This window comes from Schistocerca nitens, chromosome 5 (genome assembly GCF_023898315.1).
Source record: "Schistocerca nitens isolate TAMUIC-IGC-003100 chromosome 5, iqSchNite1.1, whole genome shotgun sequence".
Lineage (NCBI taxonomy): Eukaryota > Metazoa > Arthropoda > Insecta > Orthoptera > Acrididae > Schistocerca > Schistocerca nitens.
The window spans coordinates 307,840,252-307,865,188 of record NC_064618.1 but is presented as its reverse complement, the minus strand read 5'-3'; the positions used below and the strand labels follow the sequence as shown (position 1 = coordinate 307,865,188).

The window sequence follows — 24,937 nt, the reverse complement described above, 5'->3', positions numbered from 1 at the left end:
ATTATATCTGAATATGCAATTGTAAGAGATGACCAAGTAATGAAAATTCATACTTTTCAAAACTATACAAAAAATTTTCCAACAAAAATGATATGAATGTATAACATACAGTGACACAAATCTTTTGTGAAACTTGCCCAATGTAATTCTGTTTCTTCCAAACAGTTTTTACTTCCTATTGTAGTTTTGCAATTTAAATTCTTCTTGTTTTTATATTTTTGCAGGAACCTGTTAGTGGCTCCCAAGACACTTCCTTCATAGCTGATGTTGTCAGAGAACACAATCTTGGTCATTTTCTTGAAGATTTAGTTCTGTCTCGGATACAGAAGATTTTACGACAGAAAATAGCTCCTGAATTTTGGAGCAAGTTTTCTGGAAGTGAAGGTGAAAATGAAGGCTTTGGAAGATTTAAAGATGCTGTGAATAATTTATACAACCGACTGCATCAGTTTCTCCCAATCCTGGAGAAACTGGAAAAAGTACATGATCTGTCAGCCTCTAAGAATCATCTTGCCTTTGGTCAGAGATCTGTAGTGGAAGAATTTAAAGTTTTATTGAGGGCAACACTACATTCACAGCTTCCATTAAACCATTCTGCTATAACTGAAGATTTCTACAGGAGGTCATTTAAAGTATTCTGCAACTCTGATAAAACCGAATCAGGTCGGTTCTCCATCTGCCAAGTTTATTGATAAGAGTTCTAACAAAAATTGATTCTATTGGTTTTCTGGCAGTCTAATTTCTCGTTATTGGCACATTACTATCATCTGGCTTGCAGTGCTCTATATTCATCTCTAAGTGTTGTGTTAAATACGTAAATATTGTGTGCTAAATAATGTGTATTAAACTGATATGCATATATGCACTAAATAGAATCAGAAAATTGTCCAATTTTGCATTGTTGAAGCTGTTGACACTTTAAGCGCAAATCCCATTAGTTGACGGGATGTGAAAATTTTGGTAGACTGCCGATCTTATCATTTGACCGGGTACAATTTCTCCTGTTTTTAAATATGAAATCATGCATATTGGCTAGCTTAATATGTCTTCATTGTGTTGCTCAGGAAATTTACAAGAGCAAAAAAGTCTGATCAGAAGATGTCCTATAGGGCTTTTGAGTACAGAACTGTGAAATGGTGGAGGAAACTTGCTTCTCATTTGTTGTGACAAGTGTGAAATTAACTTCGATGCCACATTTATTGTTTGGCGTGTTCACTCAGTGCAATTTGAGAATACGCAACATTAAAATTCAACTGTGGCATGAATGTATAAAACAAAGAATAAACACGAAGTAAAAAATATCACATCTAACTGTAACTGCTGTACAACTTCTAAGCATTGATACACTACACTGCACAAACACTATACAACCACTACATCACTCCTTCCTCCCCCAAAGTGTTAATGCCATCTGCAAATATACATGACCTGGTGTCCGGATCACATGACAACTGGTGTTGCTTTTGTGGAGTCATCAGCTGTAGAACTCAATGTCCGTGGGGGGTTATCAGCAACATGTGACAGGGTTGTGGGTGGTTCAGATGTGTTCGTAAATGGCGTGGTAGGTGATTTGTGTGAACCAGTATCAGAAGCACTAAATAATGGTTTTAGGCAGTGAATGGAAACTGTTGTTGGCATTCCTATGACATTGACTCTAAACGTTTTAACCCCTGCTGCGTACAATATGACACATCATATGATGGTTGTAAAAGTTTATGTACTGTGTCATGTTGAATGAACACTTCTTTGGAGCTTGACAAATCAGCAAAGACAAATGTCCGATGAGTCCCTCACTCTCTTGCTGCAATAGACCAGAGTTGTTGCATCTGTGTGCGTAACTTGCTGACGAAGTTTGATGAATTAGTGATAGTGTCCGGCATGCTGCACAGGAACTCACCTGGTAGTCTATTCGGTTGTCCATGGAGCAGCTCAGCTGCAGTTGTGTTCAGATCATCTTTGATGGCTGTGTGGAGGCCCAGCGGCACGATCGGTAGTGTCTCAGTCCAATGCTGTGACTTGTGATGCCGAAGAGATGCTTTGAGCTGATGTTGTAAGCGTTCTATGAAACCATTTGCTACAGGGTGGTAAGCAGTTGTCCGGATGTGTTTCATACCTAACAGGGTTGTGAGTGCCTTCAATAGATAAAACTCGAATTGACCACCCCAGTCAGTAGTGATACGTAATGGTATGTCAAAACGAGCAATCCACCCACTGAGAAATGTAGTGACAATGGTCTCTGCAGTAATATCAGACATGGGGATTACCTCCAGCCAGCAGATGGGTCTATGACAGTCAAACAGTAAGTACATTCCTCCAAGGACAGCTACGGTCCAACAATGTCAGTGTGGACATTTTCAAACCATTGGTTAGGTGGAACAAACATTACGAGGAGTACCCTAACCGGTGTGGCCGAGTGGTTCTAGGTGCTTCAGTCTGGAACCGCGTGACCACTACGGTCGCAGGTTCGAATCCTGCCTCAGGCGTGGATGTGTGTGATGTCCTTAGGTTATTTATAATTACTATTAAAAACAGTCTTGATCACGATTTATTTGACAAGGTGACCGGTTTCAACCACTACTGTGGTCATCTTCAGACCATTGAGTAGGAACCTCTTTCTGTGATTCTTCAACAGAAAGAGGTTCCTACTCAATGGTCTGAAGATGACCACAGTAGTGGTTGAAACCGGTCACCTTGTTAAATAAATCGTGATCAAGACTGTTTTTAATAGTAATTATCTATAAGACATTGATCACTGCTGTGCCCATAATGTATTCAAAAGTAGTCCTTAGGTTAGTTAGGTTTAAGTAGTTCTCAGTTCTAGGGGACTGATGACCTCAGATATTAAGTCCCATAGTGCTCAGAGCCATTTTGAAGTCCACTAACATGACGAGTGATCTTGTTACGCTGATAGGCCGTGCACTGGTGAACAAAGATCTTACAGTCTCTGTCAGTGTTAGGCCACACATGAGTTCTTTTCACCAAAAGCACTGTAGCACAAACACCAGGATGAGACAGATCGTGTAGTGACGCAATTTCATGAAGGGTCATGGCTTTTATGCAGAGATGTCACAATACAAAAGCATGTTAACTGGAGGCATTTGAATGCAGCATATCTGAAGGGTAGATGGCCAGGTCAAGACATCTCACAGTTTGTCGTCGGTCTAATGTGCTGCAGCTAGTGCCTTGTATTTGATTGCCTTTGAGATCACCTCAGTGCGAGGGAGAGCATCTGCTGGGTCATTAAATTCTCTCTCTACATGAACAATGTTGGTTGTAAACTGTTCTATGAAGTTCAGATGACAAAGGTAGCACGGTGATGCTTTGTCCGGGCATTCACGAAATGCGTATGTCTGCAATTTGTGGTCCGTGATGAGAGTGAACTGTCTGCCTTTGAGCATGTATCTGAATTTTTTATTGGAGCATATTGCTCTCTGTGGACAGCACAGTTGACACAGTAGACCGGCTCTCGACTTTCAAAGGATGTCACCAACGCAGTATACGGATGATGCATGGTGCAGTTGGTGTGGTTGGTTTGCACTTGATGTCCAGTATTGCACGGCATGGTTACTATGTTAGTTGCCATAGGAGATAACAATGCAGTCACCAAAAATGTTGCAACAAGCATGAAATTAACTTTGAAGTAACATTTATTGTCTGGCATTTTCAAACAATGCAATCTGAGAATACTCTATACAAACATCAAAATTCAACAACAGCATAAATATATAAAACAAAGTGTAAAAACAAAGTGTAAAAACAAAGTCAAAGATATTACATGTAAATGTATCACTGTGCAACTTGTGGACTTATAATGCCTTGATACACTATACTGCACCAACATTATGCAACCACTGCACATCGTTTCCTTATGTGTCTGAAGAATGCATGTGTTCTCCATAGTACAGTAAGAAAATAAGAAGATACCTCTGTCTAAATACACGAAATTGTAGTGTGCAGAATTGCCAGTGTGTGAGGACAATTCCAGAGTTATGCTTGGGGCGAGCTGAGTAGGTTGTCTACAGGAAAGCATTCCCTGAAATAGATAAAACAAGAATTCAGAGGATGTGAAAAGTATGTTTAGCCAAAATGAAAAACCAAAGAGGGAAGGCTGCAAGAATAGCATAACATACAGTGCAGTGAGTGCAAAATTGCCATGTTTCAGAATGTATCAGTAAAAAAATTATACTGTGCAAAAATAATGTGTAATAATTTATAATCAGTACTTTTGGATGTTTATTTCCAGTTATCGAAACTACAATAGTAGATTATTGGGATTAATGTGGTTATTAAAAATTTTTGAATTTAGAATATGCATACATTTCTTGCAAAATGTAACATTCCTTAAAAATACAAGTAAAATAAACTAAACATTCAAATAAGCTGAAACTATGCAATCCAGGAGTAGTAGTGTCAGGCTTTCATGAACTGTTAGTGTCACAGTTAAATGTTGGCTACTTTTAGTAATAAAAAATATTGAAAATTCTTAAAAATAATTGGCTTTCTAAGAAACCGCAAGCTTTATATGGCCAGGAGTCAAAGTGTTAACAGTAGTGATCTGCACTCATCTGAGTGTTCCCTGTCCTGTCACCCGCCACTTATACAGGTTTCCATTCTTTTCTACCCTCTTCTCACTGTGTACTTATTCTCCCCCTTATTGCTGTCTAAATCCTCTCCTTCCCAACTGGCTGCCTGAACATTTCCTAATAAAAAGTCTGTATTACCACAAAGTGAAGTATATGGTATTCATATAGTACTGAAAGGTAAGTAATTGCAGTATTTTGGAAGATATGTGTAAATTGTTATTAACTGAAACAAAAAATGAAATGTGGCATTCCCTAGGAAGATGCATTGTTTTCTTTGAGACTGAGTTTAATTTTATATATCTAATAAGTAGATCTTTGTAGCCCTGTACCATAGATAGTGTGGAACAATTTTAGCATTCATATTGTTGATAGATTTGCTGTTTTTGCCACTGTATAACAATCACTTCTCATTGTCATAGTGCATTGTGATCCAGATTGTAGTATCATCTATTTCTGTTAAGTTTACAAGTTCATCTCAACACTGGAAACTTCAGCTTACCTAAATTGTAGGTGTCAGTGGAAAGAAATTCTAAGCTACAAGAGCATTTTTTTGAGGAATTGGGTGTTATATGTTCAGTTAAATTCAAAGACAAGGACATAAATACAAGAAGTCCAAACAATTTATGTAGTAGAAAGCACTTTCTAGCAATACATACAGAATTTCACGTAACTAACATGTGGTGTATTGTGCACAAAGTGATACTGACAAAATCAGATTGGGAAACTAGGTACTGAAAGTGGTAGATGATTTTTACTGTTTGGGTAGTAAAGTAGATGATGGCTAAAGTAGAATGGCTATAAAATCCATACCGGCAATAGCAAGAAAAGGGTTGCTGAAAAAGAGAAATTTGTTGACTGAATATAAATTTAATTGATAGGAAATCTTCTGAAGGTTGTACCTTGTACGGAAGTACGTTTGGCAATTAAGAATTCATACAAGAAGGGAGTAGAACATTTTGAAATGTGGTGTTACAGAATAATGCTGAATATTTGATGGAAAGAGGAAATAAATAATGAAGATTTACTGAATTGCAGTGGGAAAAAAAGAATCAGTTGATAGGACACGTCATGAGGCATCCAGAAATTGCCACTATGTTAGTAAGAGTTGGGCGTAAAATTTATAAAGGGAGACAAAGGCTTGAATACAGTAAGTTAGTTCAGTAGATGTAGGTTACAGTTGCTATGCTGTGATAAAGGGATTAGCACAAGATAGACCAATGTGGAGAGCTGCGTGAAGTCACTCTTTGCACTGAAGACAACAACAAAAACAGTATTTTAGGTTTACGGCTGTTACAGTACACTTTAAACACCTTTATGTTGTTCTTAAAGGTCTACGGTTAGTTAGTTACATACATCATAGATCATTTGAACGATTCTTTCACTGAAATGATGTGGATTGAGTTGGCTGACAGGATGTGTACGTGATTAGTGTTAACATTAATGAATACACTATTTTTTTAGTCCTTCTCATGCAACGTGGATTAAAAACAAGTTTTTTCCTCCTCTATCAGTTTTTAAGTAGAAATTAATCCATGGAATAGAAGGATCTGTCTGGGAGAAATCATTTTAATTTAGATTTAAAACTTGCTTTGCACCTGTCAAACATTTAGTGTTATTGGATAAATGATCAAAAATTTTTGTTGCTGACAGATTATAAGATTGTGTTTCTGGTGGCTAGTGAGAAACACCTTAAAATTTGTCAGTTTGGTACATAGAATATGTCTTGTGGTCAGGAAATCACATGATTATCCTACCACCAGTAGGTGCCAGTTCATTTAGTGTCACTGGGGGTGCACATATAGCCTTCTGCTACATGAAGTAGCTTTACGTCCCAAGGTAACTCTAAACTACCATCAACAAAAACGGCAAAGGTCTCTATGGAAGATGAGTTCAACTTCACCAATGCACAGACTCAAGAATGAATGGGACAAAAAATAATAATATGCCTTGTATTGCTCAAAAGTCACTGGGATATGAGCTGCCATGTCAAGCATTATCGATGCTAAACAGAATTAGGTCCAAAACTATCAGATACGCATATTTATCTACACAAATGGGGTAACCAAACATCCCCACTTTGAAATTGTAGAGAACCACAGACCTTCAGACACGTCACAGATGAATGGCGTAAAAGGTCATATAATGGTAGACCAGAAAACTTCCTGCTGGCAGCCCAGAAGTTGATTAGTTTACATAAATAACCAAGATGTTCCTTTGTAATGTTTTATATTATATGTTAAATATATGTGTTATTACCTGCACATGTGTGTTTTTTAATGTGTCAAGAAGCCATTAGGTAAATAAATAATATTATATATATTATATGTTAAATATATGTGTTATTACCTGCACATGTGTGTTTTTTAATGTGTCAAGAAGCCATTAGGTAAATAAATAATTGTGGATCTTAGGCTTTTGCTCTCAATAAAACAGGTGATTTAAAAACAGCTATGTAGAGTTTGTTACATAATTGTGAATCTTAATTACTTAATTGTGAATCTTAAACTTGATACAATTGTTATATCAACTGTTTTAAGACAGTATTTGCAGTGTGTTTCAAATAGAGTATGAAACTGCTACTTGTGAGGCTACCACAAAATGTTCTGCCTTTGTTTAGTCGACAGAGAAGTAGCAGACCTAATGTATCTGATACAACAGAAACTGATAGAGTGAAACATTGTTTAATTTTAAATTATTGTGACCCTTAAGTAGGAAAAACAGGAAGAAAGATTGAAATTGATTGATAGTAGAAAAAGAAATGTCAAATCTGTCAACCTGTACATCGGAATTACAAAACTGCAGAAACCTTTCAGTCCAAAGCAGTTCCTGTCCGTGGGAACATCTCAAAGGAAGAATCATTGATCTAAAAACTTCAAGCTTATGTTTACCATATTACTGTTATCTAATTTTGGTTACATATTTTTTTTGAGATGGATACTATCCTCTTATGAGAGGAGATACAGGTAAAATATGAATTTGAGAACTCTTGTTGCCTTTAGTTTTTAAAAACAACTTTATTAATTTAAAGCTGAAAAAATGTTGCAGATATAGATGAAGTCGCAGATAGTGAAAATGTGGTGTGTGGAGGTTGTGGCACTGAAATTGAGGGTTGTCAGTGTCGAGCCATATTGGATGCCTTTCATGAGACAAATAGGTGAGATTCACAATAATATGTGTTGGAGCTATGAATACATATAATTGGTAAAAATTTTCTGTTTTCACTGAAACATCATTGCAAAAGAAAGTATTGAATACACACAAAGTCCAAACTGTGGTGATCTGTTAATATACTCACTGTGGCTATTGTATTAGTAGTTTTCTGACTATTGAATATTTTGTTGGCTATACATCTAAACATTGATGATTTACGGAATTACACTATTATTAGTATGTATTGCTGCTTCTTGGATAATCAAGTAAATGGGATAATCTGTATCAGTCAACGATCCTAAACTTCAAAATAAGACTGTACTAAGCTTTAAATGAATCCTTTCTCAGAATTAATGGAACATGCATTAACAAACATGCGAAGACAGTAACTTGTTCTCGAAAGAACAGTTACTGTTGATGACCATGCAGCTTTTCCCTGGAATAAACGATGACTAACTGACAACCTCAGCTGCCGACAGGTGTTGTTGATATGAGTAATGAGTGGTTGGGCAAATGTCTATAAGGTACAATACATATGTAGAATTGTGGACAGTTGGGAATGTGAGTCTCACGGGAAGTGTGCAAGGGACAAGTCCCTGCAGTTGCGCTATTCGTCTGTGTCCTCAGTGGCTCAGATGGATAGAGCGTCTGCCATGTAAGCAGGAGATCCTGGGTTCGAGTCCCGGTCAGGGCACACATTTTCAGCTGTCCACATCGAGGTATATCAACGACACCTGTCGGCAGCTGAGGTTGTCAGTTAGTCATTGTTCATTAACAAACATACATCATCTTGTGTGTGTGTGTGTGTGTGTGTGTGTGTGTGTGTGTGTGTGTGTGTGTGTTTTCTTTTAGCCCTAAAGAAGTATCCATTCCAAAGCTTAGCAACAATGTCTCATTTATGTGCCTATAGACAACTCAAACCCTCAGCTATGAGTATGTGACAGCTTGTTACTTTTTCCCCTTCCATATTTTATACTCCAATAAGAACTTTCCATTCTTAAAATAAGAATGGAAGAAAAAATTGTCAACAATGGAGATTTAAAGCTTCAAAGCTTCTGCTCAGTTTTGAATATAACTTGAGATAGTAACATGAAGAGCAAAAACAAATGGCACAATAATGTTGATCAATTGAATGCAAAAGTACCATTTTCCAATTTGAAATGGTTAAAGGTAAGAGGGAATGATGAAAAAAAGTGCTGTAATTGATAGTATGTGTTGTAAATTGACCAGTTTTGATATGACAGGTGTCCTTACTCAAGGAGAAACAGTAGAAAAACAGTTCAGAGTGACAGAATTCTGCAAAATTCACATGCTAGGAAACAGAGTGAATAGGAAATGAGAAGTCTGGTAGGAGCATATGCACATGACCATAAAGAAGGGCAGTAAAAAATAAGTGATGTTCAGCAGTATAACATATTCATTACTGTATAGAGACAGAGTGAAGTGGCAACTTCATATTTTAATGTTAGAGAAAAAGTCTGTCCAACACATTATGAGACAGTTATTAAATATGACACAGGAAAATCTGGATTGGAACTAAGAGTGCATTATATGGAATCAAAATAACTGATGATTTTATTTAATGAAAATACATATGTTGTAAGTAATGAGTTATAGATGCATAATAAGGAATGATTTAGTTAGTTGTTTTGTTAAATATTCATGTAGTTGGACAAAATCAAGAGGAAAAGAAAGGGAAGTTTTTAAAAGTTGCAAATTGCAAAGTATACTTATTTATGGAGAAGGGATATAAATAAGAACACCAACTGGAATTATGAATTGTAATGTAGAACATAATTGACATTTGATCTGAAATCACAAATGATAGGTAAGTATTAAAGTAAGTTAACACTGAAGTTCTCAAAAATATTGTGCTTCGTAACTGAGATGAGCAGCAAATTTTATTTAAATGAAGTTTATTAGTGCATGATGGAATCTCAAGTGATTACTTGAATTAAAAGCTGCAGTACTGATGCTCTTATGTACACAAAATGCACCAATTAGGAGCTTACTCTGCAGAATTGGTCTCTTTAGCTGGTTCTTATTTTATTTTTATTGTATTTTTCTCAAATTATCATTTTGTAGTAATACATGCTGTATCATCATCATATGTTGAATTTAGCATATGCTTTTACATTAATGTCCTGAAATGTAATTATTTAGGAAACTGATTGAGATGGAGCTGTTGGAGAGACTTTCCAGTGAAGTCATAACTTCTCTAATCCATGTTCGGATTGAAAAGCATGTACATGACAGCTGCAAAGGAAGTTTTGATACATCATACCTTGCATCTTTAGATGAAGTAAGTGTGTTTCCAGTATGCTCCATTTGGACTATTTTGTTATCAAACCCTTTGAGATTTATCTTGAAATGATTTAATAGCGGCACAGTGAGGATTCATATGATTTTCAATTTCCTATCATTTACTCTCTAAGCAGTTTCATGCACACGCCTTCCAAAATCATTAAGAGTAATGATTGTGTCCTGTAGTGGCTAAGTCTTTAAATTTCAGATTACCAGTCCAAAGGTCTGGGGTTCAAGACCTCAGTTGTTAAGGCTTTTTTCTGTCAGTTGCCTCTTCTTTCACCTCTATCAATAAATTGTTAGTGTGATAAATGCCAAATTATTCCATCTATGATTAATATTAGCTTAGAAAGAATGTTTTTCATTGCACCAAAGAACACAGTAAGAATAATATGTGTGGTTCTCCAACAGTTATGTTTATTCATCCCTAAGGATTTAAGCATTTTCAGCTTTGCATTACACTTACTCTCTCAAAATCTGTGATAAATAATGCATAGCAGTTCAAAGAATGTACTACTAAACCATAAATAAACTGGAAGCCATCGTGGATAAACATGATTTATATTCATTAACATATTAACTAACTGTGTTTTCTTGAAGGTATTGTGCACATTACATGTCATATATATTTCATAGTTATATGTTATTGTTGGTCTTACATATCATATGCAATAGTGTGAACACTTCAGTTAGATTGATAGATGTTAATGATGTTTATTGTGTTAGTCACAGTGTCTTGTGCCATAATTTGATTTCCTCAATAATGTTTAGTATGTGTTCTCTGCTCAAAGATGAGTTGTTGTGATATTCTGTCTTAAGACTAGTTTGACGCAGTTCTCCATACTAGTCTGCCCTGTGTTAGCCCTTCATCTCTTCATAACTCCTGCAGTCTATATCCATTTGAATCTGCTTACTTGTTTCAAGGTTTGGTCTCCCTCTACAATTTTCACCCCCATTTCCCACCCTACCCCTTTACACACTTCCCATCAAAATGACAGTTCCTTGATATGTCAGGACATTTGCTATCAGTGATCCCCTCTTCTAGGTATGCTGTGCCATAAATTTCTTGTCTTCTAAATTTGATTCATTACCTGTTCATCAGTTATTTCATCTACCCATATGATCTTCAGCAGTCTTCTGTGGCATCAAATCATAAAAGCTTATGCTCTTCTTGCCGTAACTGCTTATCATCCACATTTAACTTCCATACAAGGTTACTCCGCATACAGTACCTTCACCCATCATCAGTTGTTTTGCTTCCTAAATAGCAAAACTCATATGCTACTTTGAGTATCTAATTTTCTAATATAATTCCCTCATCATTTCCTGATTTAATTAACTACTTTCCATTACACTTGATTTAATTTTGTTGTTGTTCATTTGTGCATTATTTTCAGAACACTGTCCATTCTGTTCAACTGATCCTCCAAGTCTGTTGCCATCTGTGCCACAACCTGAAAGCTTTTGTTTCTCCACCCTGGACATTAATTCCCTTTTGTAATTTCTCCTTAGTTTCCTCTACTTCTTTCTCAATGTACAGATTGAATAACGCTGAGGATTCCTCCCTTTCATGCCCTTTGATTCACATTACTGTAGCCTGCTTTCTGTACAAGTTGTAAATAACTTTTAACTCCTTGTATTTTATCCCTGCTACCTTCTTAATTTCAAAGAGTCCAGTCAGTATTGCTAAAAACTTTCTCTAAGTCTAAAAATGCTATGAACATAAGTTTGCCTTTCTATAACCTGTCTTCTAAATAAATCATCGGGTCAGTATTGCCTCACATGTTGCTACTTTGTCTGGAATCCAAACTGATCTTTCCCAAGGTCAGTTTATACCAGTTTTCCAATCTCCTGTAAATAATTTGTGTCAGTATTTTGTAACCATGATTTGTTAAAATGATGATTTAACAATATTCCTACTTGTCAACACCTGCCTTCGAAACAGGAGCTGTTGCCTTGTTCTTGAAATCTGATTGTATTTTACCTGTATCATATATCTTGCAAATCAACTGGAATAGTTTTGTCATAGTATGTTCTCTCAAAGATCTCAGTAATTTTGAGGGGATGTTGTCTAGTTGTCTAGTCTAGGTGCCTTGTCTTGACTCACAGTAGCATACCTCCCAAACAATCTTTCATCAATTTCCTGTTCTCTTTCTACAACATTGTCTTAAAGTTCATTTCCCTTGTGAAGCCATTATGCGTGTTCCTCCCACCTTTCAGTTTTACCTTCTCGCTTGGCAACTGAGCCTATGTCATTCATCTTTTCGCATATTTGATCTTCTATTGTCTTCACTGCACTGTCTCTGGCAGTGACCGATTCATGTTCTGTTGTGTTTCTTTCCCCTGTTTCTCAGTCATTGCCTCATATTTATTTTGAAATTCTCAACAACTTAAGGTTCTTTGTCCAGGTCCTGTATCTTTAATCTTTAATCCCCCCCCTCTCTCTCTCTCTGGATGAGTGTGATAATTCAAAATCTGCTGTGGAGTAAACAAACTGCAATTGGGAAACCATTCATATTGTCATATTTTAACCAGAATCAAGTCTAAATCTGAAAACAGTGTCATCAGTGATATATAACACTTAGAACTGAAATCATGTTTATTATGAACACCACTATACATCCAGAAAACAAGTGAATTCCTGGACAGAGAGTGCAATTAATTATACAGACATTAAATATACCAGAATGCTTGTGTTTATACAAATATCACATATTCCAGAATATACAAACATAAGATATTTCAAGAATGTTCCAGAAATAATAAATACTTAATAACAAATAATTTCTGGTGGTCAGATTCAAACTGTGACCAGCAGCACACCAGCCAGCAGTGCTATCCATACAGCATATACAAACATAAGATATTTCAAGAATGTTCCAGAAATATACTTACAAGGGGAGACCATGATATGGGATCACCGATTTACTTCAGACTTTTACCCTTTTAGTAGGCCATCATAACAACATAATGTGCAAGTGGTAAGGTGCACGACTCTGGCAATTCCGAGAAAATCACAAGAGAAGTTTTACATCTCTATTGTGTAACTGATGTATCTGCGTGTAGGTGCCAGACGTTAGAATTCATGGTGGTCAAGTGGCTAGTGTTCAAGCTTCCTAAGATGAACGTGTATGAGGCAATGGTTCGATACCTGTTCAAACCTTCATTTTTGTAGTACAAGTGTAAATTTTATGGTATTAAAAAAATGTGCACCTATATTATTTGTTCTTGCTACATTAGCTATGTCTCACTGCTATGCAGTTTAATTACCAAAAGCGGGCCTGCCTCTGTATCTGCAGCTCGAAGCATTGAGGTACAAAATAGTTCCAGGTACATTACCAGATTGCATGTATAAGGTATTTCACAAATCACAACAGGCATGCATTTTCAAGAAAACGCTATGCGTTTCTTCATTTACTTGTTGATATTTCTGAATATGTTTGTTCTAATAATAGATTTAATTAAAAGTAGTAAGTAGTCAAATAACATTAAATTCACTAAAATTTGTGCAAATACATGTGTTTTTTAATTATATACCTCTCAAATGTCATATAAATTAAATAACATGATGAAAAAAAAATATAGATTAACAATTAATTTTGAGCAAGAGTTGAACCGTCACCTCATACACGTTTGTTTTATGAAACTCGAACACTAACTGCTTGAGCACCATGAACTCTAATGTCTGGTACCTACGCACAGATACATCAGTTACACAATAGATGCGTAAAACTTCTCTTGCGATTTTCTGGGAATTGCCAAGGTAGTGCATCTTACTGCTTGCACATCATATTGTTTTAATGGTCTACTAAAAGTGTACAAAGTTTGAAGTAAATCTGTAATCGCTACATCGTGGCCTCCCCCTGTTAATAACAAAGAATTGCTAGTGGTCAGATTCAAACTGGAGACCTGCAGCACACCAGCCAGCAATGCTATTCACCATGGCACACTGCATGCACCACAGCTTGTAGCATCGCTCCCTCTTTCGGGAAACAGCGACCCACTATTTCAGAAGTTCTTCAGCACCTCTGGAATGTAGTAGGTCTTAAAACAGAAGATACAGACCACATCTCTGTGCCTTTGTCTTATGGCAGAAGGGTCATAATCCTCAACTTCATGTGTGACATCTGACAAGCAATGGAGCATACGATTTGGCACAAAGTAGTGCTTTAGTTTCTATTCTTATAGTCCTAGCTTCCATAAGGCATAAAAGTCTGTACCAAGTCTGCCAGACTGAATCTCACTGGTTGGTGCTTGGCGTTATAGCACTCTCAGTCTTTCTCCTGGGTGTCTGCGGTCCATGTGCAAGCCAGCTGCCTTGTTTCTTTGGTCATGGTGATGAGGTGTTTCATGCAGTCATCATGAGTACTGGCCAGTTGAAACTGGATCTGTGTATCCATTGATGGTTTGACATTGCAACTGTGGAGCAGCTAGAATGGTGTAGAGCCTGTAGTGCCGTGCTTCGCTGTGTTTTATGCGAATGCCACAACAGTCTCCCTGTTTGATGTCAATGTACATTGAGAACATATCTGCCTATGTCTTATTGAAGCATTCTGTGAGGCCATTCATCATTCAGTTATCATCCTGTAGGTGATGTTGCAATGTGTAATTACCTTTCATACTAGTTTCGACTGGAAAACTTTTCCACAATAAGAGATCATCACTTAGATTGCTCTGTGCTTCAGAATGCTGTGTTCTACAAGGAATTTTGCAATTTCTAGAGCTTTGGTTGTTGGCACAGCTTCGGTTATGTCATAGTGGGTTAGGCAGTCAGTGCAGACTTTTATCCAGCGATTCCCATTTGTTAACTTCAGTTACCTCCTCAAGAGGTTGATTCCTATTGGGTAGAATGTTGCTGCTGCAAGTGGTACCTGATGCCCCTGAGGTAATTGCAGCACATACTTCCATCGTTCCCATTCCTAACCAGTGGCTCACACAGTGGCTAACCAATCAGTAAAGATGTGGTCAGTGATACCTGTGTCTGATTCTAAGTTCAAATATAATAAATTTCCTGGAGACAGAAAAGTTTCTGTCTGCAAGTCAGCATTGCTCATGCATAACTCAGCTTCCCCTTTTCTCACATGATATCCTGTGAGCCATGGATGAAGGACAACAGGCAGTTTCCATATTCCTAGATTTCCACAAAGTGTTTGACACAGTACCCTACTGCAGACTGAAACAAGTGTCCAAGAGTATGGATTAGATTGCCAGATGTGTGAGTTGCTCAAAGACTCCTTAAATAATAGACCCTAGTATGATGTCATCAATAATAACTGTTTGTCATGGATAAGGGTATCATCAGGAGCACCCAACTGAAATGTGATAAGACAGCTCTTGTTCTGTACATGCGTAAACAATATGACAGATAGAGTGAGCAGCAATCTGCAGCTGTTTGCTGATGACACAGTAGTGTATGGGAACAATCACTGAGTGACTATGTGAGGATACACAATAACTTAGGAATAATTTCTAGTTGGTTTGATGAGTGACAGCTCACTCTAAATGTAGAAAAATGTAAATTAATGCAGGTGAGTAGGGAAAACAATCCCATAATGTTCAAATACAACATTGGTAGTGTGCTGGTTGACACAATCATGTTGATTAAATATCTAAGGCATAATGTTACAAAATGATGTTACAAAAGGGTGGTAGTAGGGAAGGCAAATCGTCTACTTCAGTTTGTAGGAAGAATTTTATGAACATGTAGCTCCTCTATAAGGGAGACCACATGTAGAACACAAGGTCACATAAAAACTAGATATCAAAACAATTCAGAGGCAGGCTGCTTGATTTGTTACCAGTAAGTTTGATCAACATGCATGTACTGTATTATGGAAATCATGTGCAAACTCATATGGGAATCCCTGGAGGAAAGATGGTGATCTTTTCACAAAACATTATAGAAAATTTAGAGAACTGACATTTGCAGCTGACTGCAGAACAATCCAGCTGTCACCAGTGCACATTTCATGTAAGGACCTTGAAGACGCGAGAAATTAGGGCTCCTATGAAGGCATATAGACAGTTGTTTTTCTCTCGCTCGATATGCGAGTGGAACAGTAAATGAAATGATTAGTAGTGGTAAAAGGCAGCCCCTGCCATGCATCACACTGTTACTTGTGGAGTATGTAGGTTGTAGATGTTCTCTAGAGTCTTCATGAATACCTGGTGACCAGATGTTGCATTCTGGAAATACTTTAAGATAGTTGGCTGTAGATGACCTAGGATGATGATCAACCATTTCTACCCCAACAGATAATAATTCCTCTTATACAATATTCCATTTCTTAATTGGAATTCTCCTTTTGTCGGTTCCTCCTCCTTCAAGCTTCAGCAGTGGTGTATCTTTCCTCAGTTCAGCAGAGATGTTACTTAATGCAGTTATGATTTGAGATTTTATCTAAGCTGCTGTGTTATTCCAAAGGATTTCTTGAAGGCAGTCGGTGCCCTTCCGTTTGTGTCCACCTTTGTTTTCCAACGTGATGTCATGCTTCTGAAGCCTGAGTGCTCATCTCACCAGTTGACTGACAGATCCTTCAGATTAGTCATCCAGCATAGGGAGTGGTAGTCTGTCAAAACAGCAAATGATTTGCCACATAAATACTGCTGTATCTGGTTGATGGCCCAAAAAACTGCAAGGCATTCTTCCTTGTCTGTAGAATAGTTCATTTTAGACTTGGAGAGCACTCCGGGAGCGTAAGGTATCACCTTCCTGAATTTATTCTTGAACTGCACCTATCCCACAACCAGTAATGTTGGTATGAAGTTCTCTCTTGCCATTCTTGTCTTACAATGATAAGACTGGAGAACATGTAGCACCTTCGTAAGGACAAGGAAAGATCTTTCTTGCACCATTCTCCAGGAAAGTTTGGCATCTCCCTGCAGTAGTTCTTGGGAGGGATGTGCATTGGCACTGAAGTCCTGTGTGAATCACCAGTAGTATGAGCACATCCAAGAAAAATTCTTGCATTGTGAATGTGTGGAGTATTTGGAATATCTGCAACTGTTCTTAGTTTCTCTGGATCAGTGTGGACTCCATCACCATTCACTATATGCCCTAAAAGTTTTATTTTTTGGGTGATGAAGAGGCACTTTTTCAGATTTAAGCAGCCTGTATATGCTTCAAAACAATTATCGGGTTGCTTAGATGTTCTTTAAATGTTTTTGAAAAAATGACAGATAGCAAACTCATGTCATCCAATTGAGTGATGAAGTGAGTCTAGATCCCATGTCGTGTCATCTGTCATGACATTCTGTAAAAGCTTGTGTTCTTGAACCACACCATAGTGTGAAATATTGATGGCTTATGGCTTTTTTGTCAAAACTTTGGGTGCCGAGTTGTGTCAAGTTTTTGAATAACTTAAGCTTTCAGGGATTGATGGGTCATTTTTTTTTAAGCCAGCAAAGAGCAATATGAGTAATTCTAAAGTGCGCGTCATATATCTTGGCGGCCGAGTTTAGGTTCGTTCTGCGCATCTGACATCAGAAAACACAGTCAGCCAATGAACAGAGAACGACGTTGCCAGATCTCGACTGCAGTGCAGAGCACGGACAAGTCTCTTCAGTTTTTGAAACGTTCAGTCATAAATACAGTAATAGAACAAAAGCAATGTCTTGATAGCAGACTTTCTTTTATAGAAAGTTTGGAAAAAGCATTCTTTACACCAATTGCTTCATATTCTATTAATTAATTAAACCAAACAAGCAATAAGACTCCTAATTCAGGCGATAGCAAGGAAAGGTGTTTGTTTGAATCTCACTAACTGCTTTTTCGCAATAAAGAACAGCGGTAATTGTTTATTTCCTATTGTACTTCGACGAAGCGTGAGTAATTCATAGTCATACCAACAGTGTGTATAAGTAGTTGCGTGAGGTGTTAGAGTCCTTATGGAGTTACACTGTTCGATGAGCCGATGTAGCGGAACGGTTAAGGTGTTGGGCTGCCAAATGAAAGGTTACGAGTTCAAACCTAGGGCGGTGCTTAATATTTTCTTTATTTAAAAACAATATTGGAGTGCCTTACTTCACGATTTTTATTCGTTTGAATGAAATTTCTAGTGCTTTGCCTCTTCATTAACTTTTCCGCTGCTGCAGACACGTGCTCCCCGCATTCCGCGCTGTGCGCGATTTTGTCATCACTGCACTTCTCGCCTGTGCAGACACATGGTGTTCCCACTGCTTTGACACACTTATCATTCAATTTCATAAAAACTATTTGGCCAAAAAATTTGATTTTTACACGTCTTCTTGACTGATACCTTCCCCCCATAAATGACTTAATTTTGTATTGATGTGTAACATTAAATGTAGTAAACCATTGCACGAAATTTTGAAGAGTTTGCAGAGGTAAAAGTCCATAGCGTATACTTTCCGTATGGTCGATTTTAGTTGCCACAATGTTGAGAATGAAATGTGGACAAGATACCTACATTTCATATAATATTTACTGTATAACAATATCTCATTTAATTTAAGTACCACATAGGTGTCGTATGTAATATTGAGAAATATTCCGTCTTTCACGACTGTAATAAAAGTTTTATTTATACAGGGCGCGTTTGGCTTTATTTTAAAGTGAAAGGTGAAAAGGTATGGCACATACACAATGGTATTCATGTTCTATTTCTTGTTTTTGTTCCACAGTCGCAGTTTTACCAATGGTATTGAAATATATCCCTCTTCTGCAACTGTAATAAGCGACTTATTTAGACCAGATGCTTTTCTCTCTTTTGAAGCATCATAAGAGGACTGTATTTTGTGTCCTCCATTGCCAAGTCAGCTTTCGTAGTTTTGTGCTGCGGTAGCACAATATTCAACGTTTGTGTTGGCTCATCAGTGTTTTAGCAAATAAATACTGTTTGTGTGTGCCACACACAAAATTATATTTGACATAGCTCTGAGCATTTCACTGACAGTTTTGTTTAATGTATTTTGTCTACTTCCTTCTGATTGATTGAAGTGCTTTAAAATAAAGCCAAACGTGCCCAGTGTAAGTAAAACTTTTGTTACAGTTGCGAAAGGTGGAATATTTCTGAATATTACATATGACACTTATGTGGTACTTAAATTAAATGAAATATATAGGTATCTTGTCCACATTTCATTGTCAACATTGTGGCAACTAAAATCGACCATCCGGAAAGTATACTCTATGGACTTTACCTCTGCAAACTCTTCAAAATTTCGTGCAAAATTTAATGCTGCATAATAACTGCGTTGAACATCGAAACAAAATTAAGTCATTTATGGGGGGAAGGTATCAGTCAAGAAGATAAGTAAAAATCTAATTTTTGAGCCAAATAGTTTTTATGAAATCGAATGATAAAGAGTGTCAAAGCAGTCGGAACACAATGTGTCTGCACAGGCGAGCAGTGCAGTGACAAAATCGCCCACAGCGCGGACTGCAGGGAGCACGTCTTTGTAGCAGCGAAAGGGTTAATGCGGCCGTGGTGGCTTTACTTCATGAACTGCGCGCTCCCCCCTAAACGTAAGGTTGCGAACTATGCTATACTATGGCGCTGCTTCTCTTGGCGCGTGCGTCGTGTGCAACTGGCAACGCAGCAATCTCCCACGTCTAGGCGGGCATGCGCGAGCCGCCAAGATAAAAGAATTGAACTATAGTGAATTATGCTGTCAGTGTGACAGGAATGACTAAATGATGTGCGCAGTTACTAGAGATAACATCAGAACATCAGCAAGCTCCAATCTATCCGCTGCTTAACTCCTGTCAACTTTTGGACAGTCACTCATCGGCTGTCAGTGTAGACGTAAATGGATACCTTTTGTATGTCTGTGTGATTGTTTGTGGGAATGGATATAATTAAAATTGGGGGGGGGGGGTGGAGAGAGAGAGAGAGAGAGAGAGTTGTAATACAAAAGCCAGTAAACTCCCAGTGTCGGTAGCTGTTCTATGTGTGACACTTAAATCAGCTACAGGTGAGAGGTTCTGATTCCTCATTTTTGTTTACAATTGATATATGCGATGAAAAATATACCAATTTTATTTTAAAAAGCACACCTCAGAATAGTGATTCATTAGGTAATGCATCACTTATATATTGATTACCTTTGTGGTTTAGTGTATAGCATTGCTGGCTGTTCTTCTGGAGGTTCCATGTTTTAATTCTTGGCGACTGCAAAAAATTTTCTTGGATAGAAATGTCTCAAATAGAGTCCATTAAGCCTCATGACACCAAATGAGTAACCATTTGATTAACATGTATAATGAAACTTTGGCTGGTTAAGTGGCATTGTATTGAAGGTTGTACAGCAGACTGTGATACACTTAACTGCTTACTGATTTTGAAAAGTGTTTTAAAAAGGAATTTAAATAACACATTAAAAGTTACAAAAGTAGTACATCACCTCTCATTGTAAGAATAAAATAAGAATATTGCAGGGCAAGAAAGAGAGGAGGCACAGAAGATATTTGGTTGCAGAAAAAGGAAAGAGATAGAAATTTGAAAGAATCTTTTTTTGTTGAGAAGGGTAATTATTGTTGGGAACAAATAGGTGGCAACATGTAACTTCTTTTTATGCATTTATAACTAGTAGTTCAATGTTAGAGAAATTATCATTATTTTTTGCACTTTTATTAATATGACATTTACCTCAAACTTTCTGTTCATGTAGAACTTTCTAGAAAATGTGGTTTTCTCTCTTGGCAGTGGCTGGAAACTGTTGTAATGGGATGGCTGACTCGAATATATTGTGCTGGAACTGATGCAGCCCCACCTAGCACACGCTCCACACAAGAAGCTCTCAATAAATTCAAGCAGAAGCTCTCTCACTTTTTGTATGAGACATATACCCGGACACGTATTGAGCAGTTGTTTAATATTATTATTGGTATGTACAATAATTGGCAGTGGAAATAATGTAAATATGCTGAAAAATTTGTCAAAACTTGTGATCCAAAACTTATTAGTTTCTGACATAACCCAACACTTTCTCTGTTGCTAAATTCCCAAGATATTTCCCAAATACCCCCCATCCTTTTTTTCCTGGAGACACTAGCCTACCTTATAGTCAGCTGTCCATTTTAAGATTTGTTATCTCTTCCACATTGAGCTCCTTTCACTTACAGCGTGTGTGAAATGGATCTACCACTTTGTCCCTTATTGTACCGCCATTCAATGTCCCAAAACTGCCGGAAACAGTTTTTCCCATATTACACAGTACCACTCTTGTCTAGAATCTATTAATCAGCTTCTTGGCCATTTTTATGACTTCCTTGCATCATATACTGAAATGAGATTGACAGTATGAAAACTCTGCCCCATACCTCCCAAATGTCACTCCATCATCCATATTACCTCTGTGATATACTTGTTAGGAATTGGAAGACACTTAATCGTAGCTCCTTATACTTTAGTTCTTACCCTTTCTTGGGGGGGGGGGGGGGGGGGGACAATACAACAAGGACCTTGATACTTATTTTGTCACTTAGGTCCTTTCGAATAGCCCTACTAACAAGGCACTTCTCATTTCCAGAAATGGGAACTGGTTATCTAATATGTGCATGATTCCCACAGCCATCTGTTCTTCTTTTCCATTAGTGTCTTCATTTACTCCTCATTTCTTGCTGATTGTCCTCCACAGTGCCCCACTCATGAATGATGTGAGGTGGCCCAGTGATTAGCACACTGGACTTGCATTCAGGAGAGACAATTCAAATCCTTGTCCAGCTATCCAGATTTAAGTTTGCATTATTTCCCTAAATGCTTAAGGCAGATGCTGGGATGTTTCCTTTAAAAGGGAATGACCTATTTTCTTCCCCATCCTTCCCTAATCTGGGCTCATGCTCCATACATAATGATCTCGTTGTTTACAAGACATTAAACCCTAATCTTCCTTTTATTTCCGTTCTTGCTTTTTTGTTGCATCTATTCACAAACTGGATTCTGTCCCTGCTATTATCAGCATCAACTGTCATCTGTTCAGATTTTCTATTTATTCTCCCTCTTTTCATTTTTCTCCCCACCATGTTGTACCTTTTTTTTTATTTTTCTCTCCTTTTTTGTCTTTTTTCCAAGGGGTAATGCTTGCATAACGTTTGATAAACTTCACATTTTAAACGGGGAGCACCTTAGAGAACACACCAGTTTAGACTGGATACAGTTTTGGTGAACCCATGGTTCCTGTGTTGAGGTCTGTTGAATGTCACCATCTGCCTGGAACTGTAAGCTCCATACATGAGTCAGAGGAAATTTTGATGTGCCAGTAGAAAGGTGTGTGTCAAAGGGAACATGAATTTCCATTTGTTTGTGAGGATGTTACGAGCCTCACCTTAAACATGTACCCTGCCTGCCAATAAGGTGAATAGCTGTTGGGGCAAAATGTTCATTAGCGCACAAGCTGCACCTGCAACACCTTTCTTCTGCTTGATTCAGCAGTATATCCCCAGCTACTCCTAGGGCATTCATAAAACTTACAGCAATCAATAAAATACTCTCAACAGTTCAGGTAGGCTGTTGGGTATTACTAACACACAACCCATGTAGAGAATGTATGAGTTCGGCCTTCTTGAACATCAAAGATGATGATGATGATTACGATGATGATAGAACACAAATCAACTGCCCAAATGTGTTTTTAATTGCAAAGAGAAGATAGATTCGAAAAGTTGTCACCTTTCAGAAAGTGTTTTGTGGGGTAACAGGAATACTGAAGTTGGTGAAATACCTCTGAAATGGGAGACTGTTAGTGAAAACTACTACTTCACATCAAGGAACATTGCTGTAGAATGAAAAAAGTCTGTGAGAAACTGAAAGTTCAGCCCTACATACAAAAACCTTTAAGATTTAAATGCTACACTGTGCTGTGTTCCCATTGATTGTAGATGACTAATTTATTCATGATATTAATTTATTCATGATATTAATTTGCTCACTTTGTTATGTGTCCACAACTGCCATTCTTGAAAAGCAAGTACTTCATTTTCCAAATTCTGCAGCAGTCACTGGAAGTCAAGAGTACAGTGAAAAATCAAGTCTCAAAAATAAATACAGCATTTCTCACATTAATATGATGTATATTTATACTCTCAGATACAATGACTGTTCACCACTATAATCTCAGTGTGAAATGTCAACTTGACAGCTCAAGATGTAACCACAGAATGAATAAACATATCAACGATAGCAAGAATCTATATTGTTTTTCTGTGATGTCATTTTCATTGTCACAGTGCTCATTACTCGATGTGAGCTCCACTTCTTCAGCCCATGATGGTGCAGCACAGAATAACTTACAAGCCACCAAGTATTGCAACTCATAGTTAGACTCCCATCGTCGTCCCATCTTGAAGATGTGCAGCATCCATCTGTACCAGTTTTCATGCATAAACAGTAACGAAAACTTACAAACAGTTTGCAGTTTCATACTTACTTACCTAGTAAATTGCTTTCAAATGTCATGCCTACCATTCGTCAATAGGTAGATGCAAAATGTCACTTTAGCAAAATGATGTATTACACCACATCTCCCTATTCTTAAGACAAATGATGTCACCATAACCAGAGAAGATAACAGATAACAATGGTAAATATTTTCAACAGTTTATCTTTTAAGCAATCCAATTCTCTATTTATTCTGAACCTGTAGACACACTGACTTGCAGTTCTACCCAGTGGCAACTCATGTAATCCAAATTTAACTTCCCACTTTAACTCTCTAAATATGTCAGATAACTAAATATTTTGTCCATCTCTGTGTACATACCTTTACTCTATACAAGTGAAATAGACCACATAGAGGGCTGTTAATTCAGTTGCCCCTGTAACTTAATCTCAGTAAAGTCCAAACAGACCATGAAATAAGTATTCACGTTATGAGTTTAATACTGTTTACAGTGTCCAGAAGCTGCATGTGTATTGCAGTTCATTTAATCTCTTCTCAGATTCTTTAAGTATTACAAAACAATAAAATATTTTATCCATAATCTATTTGTACATCTCTCTCATTCATTATACTTGTGGGCTGAACTTCAAAAAAATTGGAAAGACCGGTTAACCAGATAGAGCTCTTCAGATTAATTCAAAACCATGCCAATACCTAGTGTAAAATATGTAAAAACCCTCATAAAATATACTAGTGGATAATTGCAAAATATGCATACACAGTGGTTCATTGGATATACCTAATCTTTATTATGCACTCATGCTCATAAATTAAGGATAATTGTGAATGTGGTGTCACACAACATGGCACTATACAAAACTGGCGCTAATAGCATAGGCACATAGGGAACAAACATGACACAGATCTGTAAGTCCACGGTATTGGTGATAAGTTGAGAAAACCGTCCCGAAATACGTGCTACAAAACGCCACTGTTTCCTGCGCATGTACCCTGACATCAATATGGGATATGATCACCATGCACACATACACACGCCGCACAACGGGTTGGCATACCCTGGATCAGGTGGTCGAGCAGCTGCTGGGTTATAGCCTCCCATTCTTGCACCAGTGCCTGTCGGAGCTCCTGAAGTGTCGTAGGGGTTTGAAGATGTGCAGCGATACATCGACCGAAAGCATCCCAGACATGCTCGATGGGGTTTAGGTCTAGATAACAGGCAGGCCACTCCATTCGTCTGATATCTTCTGTTTCAGGGTACTCCTCCACGATGGCAGCTCGGTGGGGCCGTGCATTATCATCCATCAGGATGAAGGTGGGACTCATTGCATCCCTGAAAAAGTGGATATACTAGTGCAAAATGACATCCCAATACACCTGACCTGTTACAGTTCCTTTGTCAAAGACGTGCAGGCGTGTACATCCACCAATCATAATCCCACCCCACACCATCAAACCACGCCCTTCATACAGGTCCCTTTCAAGGACATTAAGGGGTTGGTATCTGGTTCCTCGTTCATGCCAGATGAAAACCCGGCGAG

At 37.7% G+C, this 24,937-nt stretch overlaps 1 protein-coding gene across 2 annotated transcripts in view; it reads left to right on the top strand.

Annotated features, from left to right (window-relative positions):
* Nucleotides 1-24,937, top strand: part of LOC126259223 (anaphase-promoting complex subunit 2) — a 96,024-nt gene that overhangs the window by 10,326 nt on the left and 60,761 nt on the right. Inside the window, exons 2-5 of one of the 2 annotated variants that reach the window (XM_049955835.1) lie at nucleotides 225-384; nucleotides 7,629-7,737; nucleotides 9,897-10,035; nucleotides 20,705-20,885. In XM_049955835.1, the coding sequence (XP_049811792.1) occupies nucleotides 225-384; nucleotides 7,629-7,737; nucleotides 9,897-10,035; nucleotides 20,705-20,885 (589 nt within the window). Of the gene's footprint in view, nucleotides 1-224; nucleotides 664-7,628; nucleotides 7,738-9,896; nucleotides 10,036-20,704; nucleotides 20,886-24,937 lie in introns of both variants that reach the window. The other variant, XM_049955834.1, reaches the window with a different exon arrangement.